The sequence below is a fragment of the Bos grunniens genome, chromosome 15 (genome assembly GCF_055505025.1).
Source record: "Bos grunniens cultivar Pamir isolate PY7600 chromosome 15, Bosgru_T2T1.0, whole genome shotgun sequence".
Lineage (NCBI taxonomy): Eukaryota > Metazoa > Chordata > Mammalia > Artiodactyla > Bovidae > Bos > Bos grunniens.
Genome location: NC_141179.1, coordinates 38635861 through 38651343, shown reverse-complemented (window position 1 = coordinate 38651343; position 15483 = coordinate 38635861). Strand labels below are relative to the sequence as shown.

At 40.5% G+C, this 15483-nt stretch overlaps 1 protein-coding gene across 3 annotated transcripts in view; it reads left to right on the top strand.

The window, feature by feature from the left end:
- Positions 1 to 282: 282 nt before the first annotated feature.
- Positions 283 to 15483, top strand: part of PDE3B (phosphodiesterase 3B) — a 167877-nt gene continuing 152676 nt past the window's right edge. For 2 of the 3 annotated variants that reach the window (XR_015142034.1, XM_086339872.1), the window contains exon 1: positions 283 to 1606. Coding sequence is in view for 1 of the 3 variants with exons in the window: in XM_086339872.1 (XP_086195998.1) it covers positions 629 to 1606 (978 nt within the window). In the remaining 2 variants the exon portion in view is untranslated. The remainder of the gene's footprint in view (positions 1607 to 15483) is intronic. The other variant, XM_086339875.1, reaches the window with a different exon arrangement.

Genomic DNA, 15483 nt, shown 5'->3' with positions numbered 1-15483 from the left:
GGCGGGCTTGCCCCCTTCTATCCGAAAAGGGTCCCTCCCATTCCTCCCAACCTGGATCGGTCTCCGGGCGGCAGCAAGCCGCGCTCTCCCCAGTCTGGGAACGCTGAGGCGGCTGGGGTCCCCAGCCCGCGATGGGGCAGGCGGCCGGCAGGAGCGGCGGCGCCCTTGGCTGCCGGACCGGCCGGGGCGCGGGCGCGCGCAGGCGGGCGGGCGGGGCGCGCACCCGGCCGGGGCAGCGGCGGGGGAGGAGCGCCCGCCCGCCGCTCGCGCGCCCAACGGACCAGGCTGGGGCCGAGAGGTAACTGTTGCAGCCCGCGGGAGCCGGGAGGCGACGCGGACACTCCAGTCCCAAGAAGTGCCCGGGGTAACAGGAAGGGGGGCGGGGTCCGGCCACCGAAGTCCCGGAGAGGAGCCCCCTCCGCCCCTCTTCTCAGCCAGCATGTCCCGGACCCCGCCGCTCCTCCACCGGCGCGGCGGGGACCCCGGGCCGCGGCGGCGGGCGCAGCCCTGACGCGCCGCCGAGCCGGGGGGCGCTCCGAGCGTGGGGGCCAGGCGGGAGGGAGCGCGAGCGGCCGCTGCGGCCCGAGCGGGGCGTGCCGAGCCCCCGCGGCCACCGGGCGTCCCGGCCATGAGGAGGGACGAGCGAGACGCCAAAGCCATGCGGTCCCCGCCGCCGCCGGACGGGGCCGCCTCGCCCCCCGAGAGTGTGAGGAACGGCTACGTGAAGGGCTGCGTGAGCCCCCTGCGGCAGGACCCTCCGCGCGGCTTCTTTTTCCACCTCTGCCGCTTCTGCAACGTGGAGCTGCTGCTGCCGCCGCCCGCCTCCCCTCAGCAGCCGCGGCGCGGCTCCCCCTTCTCCCGGGCGCGCCTCTTGCTGGGCGCCTTGGCCGCCTTTGTCCTCGCCCTGCTGCTCGGCTCGGGGCCCGAGAGCTGGGCTGCTGGGGCCGCCCGGTTGCGGACCTTGCTGAGCGTCTGCTCGCAAAGCCTCAGCCCCCTCTTCAGCATCGCCTGTGCCTTCTTCTTCCTCACCTGCTTCTTGACCCGGACCAAGCGGGGCGCCGGGCCGGGCCGGAGCGGCGGCGGCTGCTGGTGGCTGCTGGCACTCCCCGCCTGCTGTTACCTGGGGGACTTCTTGGTGGGGCAGTGGGAATCCTGGTCTCGGGGGGACGGAGACGCCGGGGCCCCGGTCCCGCACACACCCCCAGCGGTGGCGGGCCGGTGGTTCTTGGTGCTGAGCTGCGTGGGCTTGTTGACGCTCGCGCAGCCGGGGAGGCTCCGGCACAGCATCGTGGTGCTGCTCTTCTCCAGCTTCGTCTGGTGGGTGTCCTTCACCAGCCTTGGGGCGCTGCCTCCAGCCCTCCGGCCCCTGCTGTCCTGCCTGGTGGGGGGCGTCGGCTGCCTGCTGGCCCTGGGGTTGGATCACTTCTTTCAAATCAGGGAAGCTCCCCAGCAACCTCAGTTGTCCAGTACCGCAGAAGAAAAAGTGCCTGTGATCAGACCCCGGAGGAGGTCCAGCTGCGTGTCATTCGGAGAAACTTCAGGCGGTTACTATGGCAGTTGCAAAATGTTCAGGAGACCTTCGTTGCCTTGCATCTCGAGAGAACAGGTATGTTTCCAGAAAGGAAAGGTTTGCTAAGGAAAGGAGGGCGGTTTTATCGCTTCAGTTCCCGAATTGAATTAGTGCGTTTGAAAGCTTGTTTACTTCCAGGGTAAAAAAAAAAAAAAAAAAAAAAGTTTTATTCTGGAAATAACTCCTAAAATACAGGAAGCTTAGAAAAACAAAAACAAAAAAACGCAGAAGTACCATTTATCTTTGAATAGAAATGAAATAGCAGACTAAGCATGCTACACTTTTTAAAGAGATTGTTTATGCAGTAGATGCGTTCTCAGAAGAATGAAGTGAATTATTTGAAGAATTACATTATGACACTTCTGGTGTCGTTTATTTGTTGCTGTAATAATGGTGCTGTTTCCCTCAAAGATAACATACAGCCGTTAGAATTAGTGAATATATAGATGTGTGAATTTTAATCGGTATTAAATAATCAGTATTATTCTTGATAATAGGACAAATCTTGGGTCTTACAATTAAAAGAAAAGTGATGAGTTTTGGAACAGAGACTTGTTAACTTAGATGAAAAGACCGTTGGGGATAATTTTAAGAGGTTTCTTCCCCCACCCCCACCCCAAATTTCAGCAGTAATAAGCTAATATAATCTTTTACAGACTAACTCGTGGTCCTGTGTGTTTGTTGCATAATTAGGAGAATGTTGTAACAATTTAACCTTTAATCTTAGTAATGTTTGGAAATATACCAAAAACGTTTACAATTTATTTTTCTGTAGGTTTACTTTTTTTTTTTTTTTAAGGAATTGAAATCATTATTAGGGAAAGAGTTTGTTTTGATAGCCTAGGGAAATCTTACCTGTTCTACATTAGGAAGAAACTCACTAAGTATAGCTACTATTCACTGAGCATTTTACTAAGTGCAAAATACTTGTATTGTCTTAAACCTTCACAAGGACACTGTATAATAGATGACATTAACCTCAAGTTAGAGATGAGCAAACTGAGGCTTATAGAGATTACCCAACTTCACACATTATCATTAACAGTGGAAGTGCTGGGATTTGAACCTAGATTTTTCAGTTTTCAATGCCTTCTTCTAAGCAGCTAAGAGGATAAATGTAGAGGTTTGCTTAAATGAGCAAGTCTATGGGGTCGCACAGAGTTGGACTCGACTGAAGTGACTTAGCAGCAGCAGCAGCAGGAGTTTATACCCTTGGTTTTCAGACTTTTTGATTAGTGAAACATCTTACACTGGGGACCTAATATATCTGAAACAGAAGTTTCTTATTGTTACTAATTCTGATTTTTTTTTTTTTTGCTCTTTGCTCTTCAGTATAATCTATAAACTACTACACTATCTGTAGTGCTCAAAGAGACAAACACCTTGCTTCCTGAAAAGTGTTTTCAGAGGCCGCTTTTGTGGTCTGTATTTGGTCAAATGCTTGAAAAAAAATTGTTCAAAAAATATCATGCCTTTTGTTTTCTCAGTTTACTACCAATGATAATAGTAGACAATGCCCAGGAAAACATGTATCAGGAGAAAAATTGTCAGAAGAAGATTCACTGTAGAGAAAAGTCATACCAACTATTTTCATAGACAGGAATAACATTGGATGGACATTTGACTTTGTGTGAATAGATTGCATTTTTTAACACCAGGAAAGTGTTTTAACATAGTTTCATTACACTGATAGACACTTTTCCTGAGCGTAGTAGTATTACAGTTTAACATAATTGTAGTGTGTTGGAGTAGTGAATTATGGCTGTTATCTTATTAATTGAAAATTCCTGGTTTGGTGCTCTTTCCATCACAGCAACCTTTTTTCAACAGTTAACCAGGTGTGGCATTGTTATGCTAGGTAGCTTTAATTGTTATTTGTATTAGAGGAAAATACAATTTGTGCTTTTAAAAAAAGGCATATTTTATTAGTACAGAAAACACTTCACATTCCACTATGAATAGGAACATTTTTTGGGGGGGTCTTAAGTATATGCTAATAGTTCAGGGGTTTATATATGGTTAGCTAATGTTCAGGGTCAAACTATAATATTCTTTTGGTAATACTAGAAACTACTAGATGTTTTTAACTTGGCAGACATTGTAATAATGAAAATTTTTACTTATGCTTTTTTCCTGAAGTTCAGCAGTGGATCTGTGGTTTTGTTTGCATGTACGTTATATGAAAGAAATTAAGTGGAAACCTATACTTTTATAGAAGTAAAAGATTAAGGGATTTTCTAATTTTAAAAGTGCCAAACTTTGTATGTGATCATTGTAAAGTCACTCTCTTATTTCAGAAAATGAAGGGAGACAAACAGTTTTGGGTAGAATCTGATATTGGGGAAAGTGCTCTGGATTCATAGAGATTCAAGGGTAAAGTCTTGGGTCTACCGTCATATTGGAAAAGTTGGTGAGCTTTTCTGAGTCTCAGTCTCTTGTCAAATCAGGGGATCCAGTAGATGAATTCTATACCACCTTTCAATTCTAGAACTCATTTCTTGTAGTTAGTTTACATTTTTTGTAAGCTACAAATGAAAGTATAAAAACCTTCACAAGTTAATAGATCTTGAAGTTTTACTTAAATGTTTAATGTTGATATTGCTAGCCTATATTTTCCAAGGTATGATAACTGAAAAATATGAAGAAATAGTCTGTATTTTTTAATAGAACTTTTCTTTTAACCCGTATATGTGGACATTCATTTTTGGATTGATAAATTTATTACACTTCATTTCCTTACGAATTTAAACATTTTTATGAACATCTTTGAAAAGCAATTGAAAACTCGTGTCAATAAAAATGTTTTTAATTGTGTGAAAGTAGATGTTAGGTAATTTTTAACTTTTAGATTGTTATGTTGGATACTGTATTGAAGCATAATAGCATGTTTGTAAAACATGATTTTCACAGTTAGGTTTACTGTTTAGTTACTGCTGACTATGTTCCTCCTTGGGTTAATGGAAAGAAGCACTAAGTTTGGAGTATATTTGCCAAGATTCAGCTGAAACTAATAGGAAGTTAAAAAAAATTTTTTTTAGTTGCCTACATGAGATACTTTGGCCAGAATTTAACAAACTACATTTCTGTGTCATTTTAATTATACTTTCTACAGTGGAGATTTCAGCTGTAAACCAGATCATTTTATGTGTGATAGACTAGGTAAATACGAGGTTAGTCTGTTTGTGAGATATTTTTCTATACCTAAAATGCTGAGTGCTTTCTAAATGGTTAGGTAAATATTTTAAAATTCTGTGGCCTTAAAGCACATAAATATTATTTAAAGTGTTAATTTTATTTGAAAAAGGATACACATGTAGTATGAAGGTTTTAAAAAGATTTTAGTTTAAGTGATTATTCTCCTAAGGAATTTGCAAGGCATAACCTTCTATGAATTTTTTAAAGAATACTGTGAAATTTGGCCAATTCTAATTTCGTGTTAATATTTTACAATGAAACATCAGCCTACATAGTGTTTTTTATGCTTTATTTTGTAAATATTATATGTACCTTGCCATCAGAGTTATCGTTCAAAAACAGATTTTTATCAAATCACTTGCTGTGTTTCAGAAATCTCTTATGGCTTTTCATTGTACACAGAATAAGGTTCATGCCCTTGACCCTTACTTGCACAGCCCGTAATAATCTGTTTTTAGCCTTGTGTTTTGTTTTTTTAAAAAGCCGTTAGAACTTATGGAACACCTTTTCCCTGCATCCATCCATGGCTCTAGCTGTTTGAGGACTGCTTATTGTTCCTGATGTGTATGTAGAGTTTTGCTTTTACCATTCACACTGATTGAAATCTCCTTTAAGAAATGTATTAAAATGTGTTAAGATTAAGAAGCCTTTCGATACCAAAGGGATGCTCAAATTAAGTGTATAAGCTGAGAACAAAACTGCGTGGTAGCAGAGTTGGCCGCGTTTAAAAATAAAAGTTGACAAGTCCTGTGGAGCAGTGATGTGATGATGTGTGAGAGAATATTTTCATTGTACCACATGAAACAGTAACATCTCCATAGTTTGTTTTCCCACACAGAGTGGAAGGTAAACAGGGCCAGCCATAAGTAAAACTTTGGCTTCAGTCAAGTTTAGTGAAGTTTGTTTTTCATTGTCCTCTGATTTTTTTAATCCTTCTCAGTGGCAGGCCCTTTTCTGAGTCTCTTTCCTTGTTCTCTTTCAGTTACCAAGTCAGCCTGTTTCCTTAGTGAATTCTCCTGCCTTCTTAAACCTTTCCTAAAGCAGAAAGAATCTATACATGCTGGAAAAGTTTGTCTAGAAATTAGCATGTTTATATAGATATAGAAGAGAGAAGAGAGAGAAGAGATTTGTAGAAAGGAAAAAAATTCAGCTCTGGAGAAAGAATATTGTCTCTAGGTTATGACATGAGATATTATTGGGATTCAGGACTAGAAGCTTCGTCTTGACTCCAAGTTCCCCTAGTGCTTGCTATAAAGAGCATATGCGCCTGTGGTCATGGTTTTCCAAGGCTGTACTTAATTTGCCAGCCATCTCCAATTACTTGATAAACAGTGTCCCTGGTTAAAAGAGGTTGAGGGTAGTGGTGGGAGAGAAAGGGAAGTGAGAGACAGGAGGTACTCTTGAAATCACATAGTTCATGATGACGTCATAGGTAAACTTGGTACCTGATATTGTTATTTCAGGGTGACTTATTAGGATGCAGCTGGACTCAAACTCAGGTGCCTTCAGAGGCCAGCCACAGAGCCTTTTTTTACGTTGTATGTTGAGGAAGGAGGGGAGGTGAGGAAGAATGGAAGTGAATGGACTGTTGCCTGCTTTACCTAAGGGCTTTCAGTTTGACCAAAACAAACTGGACAGCTGTGTTAGCCAAGCAGAACTTCAGTAGAGCTGGGCTCTGTCTGCGGGCAGTTCCTGACAGTTTATAACATTGTTCACCATATTATTTACAAGCTGCTTCATGTTTATTTAAGAGATTGTTGGAAGTCTGTTCTTGGAATTTGGGGAAGAGGAGTATTTCCCACTTCCTCTTTTATAGCCTACAACTTTTTCTCCAGTATTGATTTACCTGGAAGGTATCTTATCTTTATAGATTTTTCCCTCCTCTATCAGATAGAGTACATTATTTGGTTGCTTCCTTACATTTTATAAAACTTGCTTTCAGCATATTTTAAAGTTAGTGTTCTTGGCTGGAGAATCCCAGGGACGGGGGAGCCTGGTGGGCTGCCGTCTATGGGGTCACACAGAGTTGGACACAACTGAAGCGACTTAGCAGCAGCAGCAGCATTTATATTTGTTAATGAGAAATGCCATACATAAAAGACTGTACATATATATATATTTTTTAAATATGGTTTAAGGAAGAAAATAAGACAAAAAAGAAAAATATCAAGTATTTACCACTCATTTCCTTTGTGTTAACTTCTTTTGTATCCCCTTTTCTCTGTCCCAGAGACAATACATTTATCTTGATTTTTTTTTTTTTTGCTATTCATTCCTTTACTTGGCTTTATAACTACCCTGAACATAGGCTTCCTCAATGGCTCAGTGGTAAATGATCTGCCTGCAGTGCAAGAGACAAAGGAGATGTGGGTTTGATCCCTGGCTTGGGAGGATCCCTTGGAGAAGGGAATGACTACCCACTCCAGTATTCTTGCCTGGAAAATCCCTTCAGCAGAGGAGACTGGCAGGCTATACTCCTTAGGGTTGCAAAGAGTTGGACATGACTCTATTATTATTTATTACTAAATAATAGAAATAATATGTTGTCATTATTGTCTGCTTTTGAACCTTAACAAACAGAATCATGCTATATGAATTTTTCTGTAACTTTTTTGCTTAACTTTTGAGATTCATTCGTGTTGATGTGGATAGATGTTGTTCATTTTTCAATGCTGTATAGTATTTCATCTTATGAGCATAATACAATTTATCCATTCCACTGTTTATGGACCTGTGGGTGGTTTTCAGTTGTTTGCTATTATCTACAATGCTGCTGTGAAATTTTTTTTTTGCTTTTTAACATTTCTAAAACCAGAAAATGTACCACTATACTCGAAAAGAACTAAGATTAAACTTATCTGCCACGTCAGTCAGTGTAAATGAGCTAAACTTGACTTAAAAATAATTGCTTTGACTCCAAAACCAAACAGTTCAGTTCAGTTCAGTTGCTCAGTTGTGTCCAACTCTTTGCGACCCCATGAATTGCAGCACACCAGGCCTCCCTGACCATCACCAACCCCTGGAGTCTACCCAAACTCATGTCCATCGAGTCGGTGATGCCATCCAGCCATCTCATCCTCTGTCGTCCTCTTCTCTTCCTGCCCCCAATCCCTCCCAGAATCAGAGTCTTTTCTAATGAGTCAACTCTTCGCATGAGGTAAATGTCTCCTAGGTGCATGCATGCATCTAGAATTGCTAAGTTGTAAGGCTTTCCTGGTGGCTCAGTGGTAAAGAATGTGCCTGCCAATGCAGGAGACTTGGGTTTGATCCCTGCGTTGGGAAGATCCCCTGGAGAACGAAATGGCAAGCCACTCCAGTATTCTTGCCTGGAAAATCCCATGGACGGAGGAGCCTGGTGGGCTACAGTCCATGGGGTCTCAAAGAGTCAGACATGACTTAGCGACTAAACAACAATGAGGTATGTTCATATTCAAGTTCACTATGTGTGGTTGGCTGAATAATGGCACCCCAAAGGTGTCCATGTAATAATCCCTGCAATTTGTGGGTGTGTTGCCTTATGTAGCAAGGAAACTTTGCAGATAGGATTAAGTTAAGGATCCTGAGGTGGGGAGATTATCCAGGATTATCTTTTTAGACCCAATGTAATCACAGCTTCCTTAAAAAATGAAAGAAGAAAGCAGAGATCGGAGGAGAAGGGACAATGGAAATAGGATTGGGGTAATGTAGTGTAAGACTCAGTCTACCTTTAGCTTTGACAGTGGGAGAAGGCCAGGAGCCAGAGAAAGCAGGCAGGCTCTCGAAGGTAGAAGAGACAGGGAAGTGGATTTTTCCAAGTCCTCAAAAGCGGCAGCCCTTCCAACACTTTGATTTTAACTTAGTGAGACCTGTGTCAGACTTCTGACCCGCAGAACTGTAAGATGATAACTCGTTTTATGTGACTGAGTTTGTGGTAATTTGTTACCGGAATGTATTAGTTTGCATTAACGACTAACAGTTTGCATGGGTTGCTATGCCAAAGCACCCCAAACCCAGTGGCTTAAATAACAGAAGCTTATTGTCTCACAGTTCTGGAGTCTAGAAAGCCAAGGTCAGACTGTCCCAGCGTTGGCTCCTTCTGAGGACTCTGAGGGGAGGATCTGTGCCATGCCCGTCTCCCACCTTCTGCTGGTTTTACTGGCAATGTTTGGCATTTTCCAGCCTTTGGATTTGTCACTCCACCTCTGCCTTCATCACATGGCACTCTCCCCATGTCTCTTCTTACGGTCTTCCCTCTGTGCCCTGTCTCTCTGCCTCAATTTACCCTTTTTATAAGGACCCCAGTCATATTGTACTAGGGCCTACATCCTAATCACCTCATTTTAATCTGATCACTTCTGTAAAGACCTTATTTCCAAATGAAGTCACATGCTAAGGTACTGAGAGTCAGGACTTCAGTATATCCTTTTTTGAGGGACAGGGTTCAACCCATACACATAGCCGTAGAAAACTAAGACCCTCTGGGAAGTTGAATTGTTTTTCAGAATGGTCACGTAATTTATATTTTGCTAGTAGAGAATGAGAATGCCCTTGAACCAATGATTCCTATTTACTGACTTTAATTTTTGTTCGTCTAGTAAAGTGTGAAGTGTATTACTTTGAGATTTTAATTTGCATTTATATAGTTACTTAATAAGGCTGAATATTTTTTATGTTTATGGAGTGCATTTATTATTCAGGGATTATGTGTTCATGTCTTGCGCTGTTTTAAAAATTCAGTTTTGTTTTTTCTTAGTTCATGAGTTCTTTATATATTTTGGATATAATCTTTTATTGGTTATTTCGGTTGTAAATATCTTCTTCCAGGTTTCATGGTGTCTTTGAAACTGAGGTTCTAATTTTTAATATTATCAAGGCTACTAGTCTTGCCCTCTAATGGTGTGAGACCCTCCATGTCTTCCCTATTGGAAGTCAGAATAGACTCTTGTGTTGTTTTTTCAGAGTTTTAAAGTTTTGCCTTTCAAATAGTTTTCATCCACCTAGAATTGATTTACATGTATAATGTGATACAGAGGTCCTAGCTCATTTTTTACCCATATAGCTCTTTTTTAACCCATATACCCACTTACATCAACACAGTTCATTGAAAAGTTTATTTTCCATTTATCAGCAGTGCTGCCTCTGTCCTGTATCAAATTTCACTATGTGTATGAGTCTATCCGGCTTCTCTGTTCTGCTTCATTGATTAGTTTACGTGCCCTGTGTTAGTACCACGCTGTCTTAATCACAATAGCTTAGTGTGACAGTATACTGTAAGTCCCCTCTTCTTCTTATTTTTTTCTCCCCATCTTATTCTTCAAGAATCTGCCATTTACATTAGGACCTTTGCTTTTCAATATAAATTTTAGAATAAGTTTCTCAGGTTCTACAAAAATTCATATTGGGATTTTGATTGCCATTGAATTAAATCTTTTGAACAATTTAGAGGAGAAGTTGACTTTGAAAATTTTAAGTTGTATTTTTCTAGAAATTTTAGTATAACTTGTCAAATTTATTTTCTTTATAATATCTTTTTATTATGTTTACTTTGTTCAACATCTGCTTTTTTGTCTTCTTTTTCATTCCTAACATCCTTTCTATCTTTTTTCTTTGTTTCTGAATCAATCCTACTAGAAATTTGTTTTCTAATCTTTTTAAAAAACCAACTCTTGGGACTGGTACTTGTTTTATTTATATCAGCTCTTTTATTGTTTCTCTTTTTGAGTTTATTTTCTTGTTCCTTTTTTTTTTTTGACTGCACTAGAAGGCTTGTGGACCTTAGTTCCCTTACCAGGGATTGAACCCAGGCCCTTGGCAGTGATGAGAGTAAGGAGTCCTAAACACTGGACTGCGGAGAATTCCCTCTTGTTCCTTTTTAAAATTTATAATTGAGATGCTAAGCCCATTTTAACTTTGCGCTTTTCCAGCGTATGTATTTAAGGTTATACATTTCTCTCTAAATATTGCTTTAGTTGAATTTCACAAATTTGGGTGTGTAGTATGGTTATCGTTCAGTCCAAAGAATTTTCTAATTTTCATTTTGATTTCCCTTTTTGACTAACAATTATTTAGGAAAAAATCCTAATCATGTGCAAGTTTTCTAGTTGTTGTTGATTTCTGATCTAAGTGTCATGTGGGCAAAATATGTGGCCTAACATGTGATCTACTGCTGCTGCTGCTGCTAAGTCGCTTCAGTTGTGTCGACTCTGTGTGACCCCATAGACGGCAGCCCACCAGGCTCCGCCATCCCTGGGATTCTCCATGCAAGAACACTGGAGTGGGTTGCCATTTCCTTCTCCAGTTTTCATAAATAATCTATGTGCTTGAACAAATACATTTTTCAATTGTTAGGTACACTATTTATTAGCTGTCTGGTTGATAAAGTTGTAAAATGTCCTTGTCATACCTTCTGTGTTGTTATTGACTTTTTTATCTTCTTTACCTGTCAGAAACTGGATAGAGTATTAAAAATCTCAGTTTCTTGGTGGATCTTTCAAACCACCCCCCGTAGTTTGTGGGTAAATGTGTAGAGACTAGAACTTTACAAATTGGATGAAATTACTTATTGGAGGGACAGCAAAAAGGATGCATGAGAGAGAGCACATATCAAATGTTTAGTCAATGTAGGTAAGTAATATGCTAAGTGCCACTTTCAGTATATAACAAGCCCTTAAGAACTCAACCAATGGAAACAAGTAAGCTACAAGTTTAAGCATTTTAGAATATATATTTTGAAAGAAATCACTGAGTAAGAAAAATCTTGGATCCCTAAAAAGAAGTGGGAGTAGTATGGGGAAGGAAAAAATTTCTTTTCTTCCCTTGTAGGCTCTTTGGCTGAGCTAGTAATTCAATTGATAAAAGACAAATTAACAGGAAAAAAACAAATTTAATTTTGTGTGTATGGAAGCCTCATAAAAAAATGAGACTCAAAGAAGTGACCCAAGTAGAAAAATATCATACAATTAGAATCAGAGTACTTATTTAGTTTTTTATCTAAAGTAATGCTGCATATGTAGACTTAGGAACCTTAAGTGAAAAATGTAAAGTGGTCTCAGATAAATAGAAATAAATTAAAATTCTCTAAGTAAAATAGAAGTAAATTCAGATTTTCTTAAGACATCGGATAATTCCCCCAGATGAAGTTCCAAGGAAATTGAGCAGTACATAGTAAAAAGTGAACAAAACTTGCAAAGAAATAGGACACTAGGAATAAGAACCTACAGAAAAAGGTATGCAACAAAAGAAACCCACAAAGGTTTCAGAGCTTGGAGCTATTATATATAAGATATCAAAAACATGTTTAATATGCTTAAGTGAAATAGAAGCTTGGGGAAATGTTTGCAGAACAGAGGATTAAAGAATAATCATATAGATTTGAAAATAGAACTTTTAAAGATGAAAAAATTATCACAGATTTAAAATCTGATGCACATGTTAAACAGCAGTTGAGTGACAGAACCTGTGAATCAGAATATAGATCCAAAGAAATTGTCCATAATGTTTTGCAGAGAAAAAAATAGATGAAGTTATAAAGAGGGATCAAAAAAGTTAGACAATAAAAAGTTTAACATGAATTTAACTGAAGTTCCAAAAGGAGATAATAAAAGGGAGAACAGGCAATATCTGAAGAGATGATGGCTGTAAAATAGAACTTTACAGAACTGATGAAAAATACCAGCTGATATCCAGAAAGCCCACTGAATCCCAGCAGAACAAAGAAAAAGAAATCCACCCTTAGATGCCTTCGTTGCAGAATTCAGAACACACACAGAAGAGAAGTTCTAAAAGAGAGCAGAGAGAAAAGAGAAGTTGCTTACCAAAAAAAATGAACAGCAATTACACTGAAAGATGACTTATTAATAACAGAATGGAAGCCAGAAAACAGTTGACTGTTACTTGTCATGTGCTGAAGGAAAATGGCTGTCAAACTAGTAAATGCCCAGTAAAATCTTCTAGAAAGAGAAATAAAAACTGAGGTTTTTTTTTTTTTTTTAACCAGCAAAAGTACACATACTTCAGACAGGAAGAACTGAAATCAAGAAGGAATGCTAGTGATAAATATATAGGTAAAATTAAGTAGCCTTGATGTCCTGAAACATTACTCACAGCGCCAAATTTGTGAGGGGAAAACAAGCCAGAACTGTAACTAGAAAAAAATAGCCTTTACCTTGGAAGGAAAAATGAGAATAGTGAGATGCCCTGAGAGTCTTCTCTCTATAGTGAGAATACTGCAGTGGAGACACAGAGAAGTATGAACATTTTCATATGAAGAAAGAGAGGTCTGAAGATATTTCATCTCTGGCTGTCTGAAAGGTGAGTGGTATTGTTAGTCAATGTAGGCAGTTTGGGAGAAGCACCTGCTTTAGGAGAAATGACAAAGAGCTTGGTTTTCTTGATTAATGCATGTTTTCTCATGTGCATACTTGCTATGTCCAAATGAGATGTAACCTTCCTGACAACAGGGATCAAACATCTCTATTTAGTATTTCTCATAGTATATTTTGGAATTGACAGTGGTTATCTATTATTGTATTTACTCTTACTGTCATTTCTCTTGATAGTTCATGTTGATCTTGAGTAAAGGAAAGAACTCTAGGTGGAGATGGGTCTCCATTCCCTACTGTCTTTGGAGTTCTCATTAACAATAAGATGTGTTGTACAATGCTGAAGCCAGACGACTTCAGAGTTTAAATGGCATCTCTGGATGCCAGAGGGTATTTCCAGGATATTAGGCAAAATATTAACTTCTCTGTACTTCAGTTTCCCCAGGTATAAGCTGGATGTAATAAAAGCATCTGTCTCACTGATGTGAGGTGGTGTTGTGAGGATTAAATGAGTTAATAACCTGTTGTTGTTGTTTGGTAGCTAAGTTGTATCTGACTGTTTTTGACCCATGAACTGCAGCATGCCAGGCTTCCTATCCTTCACTATTTCCCTGAGTTTACTCAAACTCTTGTCTATTGAGTCAGTGATGCCATTCAAGCATCTCATCCTCTGTTGCCTCCTCCTCCTCTTGCCCTCAATCTTTCCCAGCATCAGGGTCGTTTCCAATAAGTCAACTGTTCGCATCAAGTAGTCAAAGTACTGGAGCTTCGGCTTTAGCATCAGTCCTTCCAATGAATATTCACATTTGATTTCCTTTAAGATTAACTTGTTTGATCTCCTTGCTGTCCAAGGGATTCCCAAGGGTCTTCTCTAGTACCACAGTTGGAAAGCATCAATTCTTTGGTGCTCAGCCTTCTTTCTGATCCAGCTCTCACATCCATACATGACTACTGGAAAAACCATAGCTTTGACTAGACGGACCTTTGTCAGCAATGCGATGGTTCTGCTTTTTAATACTCTGTCTAGGTTTGTCATCGCTTTTCTTCCAAGGAGCAAGTGTCTTTTAATTTCGTGGCTTCAGTCACTGTCTGCAGTGGTTTTGGAGCCCAAGAAAATGAAATCTGTCACTGTTTCCACATTTTCCCCATCTATTTGCCAAGAAATCATGGGACCAGATGCCATGATCTTAACTTGTGAAGTTCTTGAAACAGTGTCTGGCACCTGGCAAGGATGCCATGCAATATTAGTGTTGTTATTATAGTTAAAATTTTCATTATTGAACTGCTTGGTACTTTATGCCAGATTACTTTAAAATCAATGGTAGTTCAGTTCAGTCGCTCAGTCGTGTCTGACTCTTTATGACCCCATGAACCGCAGCACTCCAGGCCTCCCTGTCCATCACCAACTCCTGGAGTTCACTCAGACTCCCGTCCATTGAGTCGGTGATGCCATCCATCCATCTCATTCTCTGTCGTCCCCTTCTCCTCCTGCCTTCAGTCTTTCCCAATAGCAGGGCCTTTTCAAATGAGTCAGCTCTTCGCATCAGGTGGCCAAAATATTGGAGTTTCAGCTTCAACATCAGTCCTTCCAATGAACACCCAGGACTGATTTCCTTAAAGATGGAATGGTTGGATCTCCTTGCAGTCCAAGGGACTCTCAAGAGTCTTCAACACCACAGTTTAGAAGCATCAGTTCTTCTGCACTCAGCTTTCTTTATAGTCCAACTCTCACATCCATACATGACTACTGGAAAAACCATAGCCTTGACTAGACATTACTTTGTCAACAAAGGTTTGTTGTACTTTGTTAACAAAAGACACAACACTCCAAGGAATAAGCGTCTTTTAATTTCGTGGCTTCAGTCACCATCTGCAGTGATTTTGGAACCCAAGAAAATAAAGTCAGCCACTGTTTCCACTGTTTCCCCATCTATTTGCCATGAAGTGATGGGACTGATCTGATCTGATCTGATGGGACCAGATGCCATGATCTTAGTTTTCTGAATGTTGAGCTTCAAGCCAACTTTTTCACTCTCCTCTTTCACTTTCATCAAGAGGCTCTTTAGTTCTTCTTCAATTTCTGCCATAAGGGTGGTATCATCTGCATATCTGAGGTTATTGATATTTCTCTTGGCAATCTTGATTCCAGCTTGTGCTTCATCCAGCCCAGCGTTTCTCATGATGTACTCTGCATATAAGTTAAATAAGCAGGGTGACAATATACAGCTTTGACGTACTCCTTTTCCTATTTGGACCCAGCCTGTTGTTCCATGTCCAGTTCTAGCTGTTGCTTTCTGACCTGCATATAGGTTTCTCAAGAGGCAGGTCAGGTCTGGTATTCCTGTCTCTTTAAGAGTTTTCCACAGTTTATTGTGATCCACATGGTCAAGTGCTTTGGCATAGTCAATAAAGCAGACA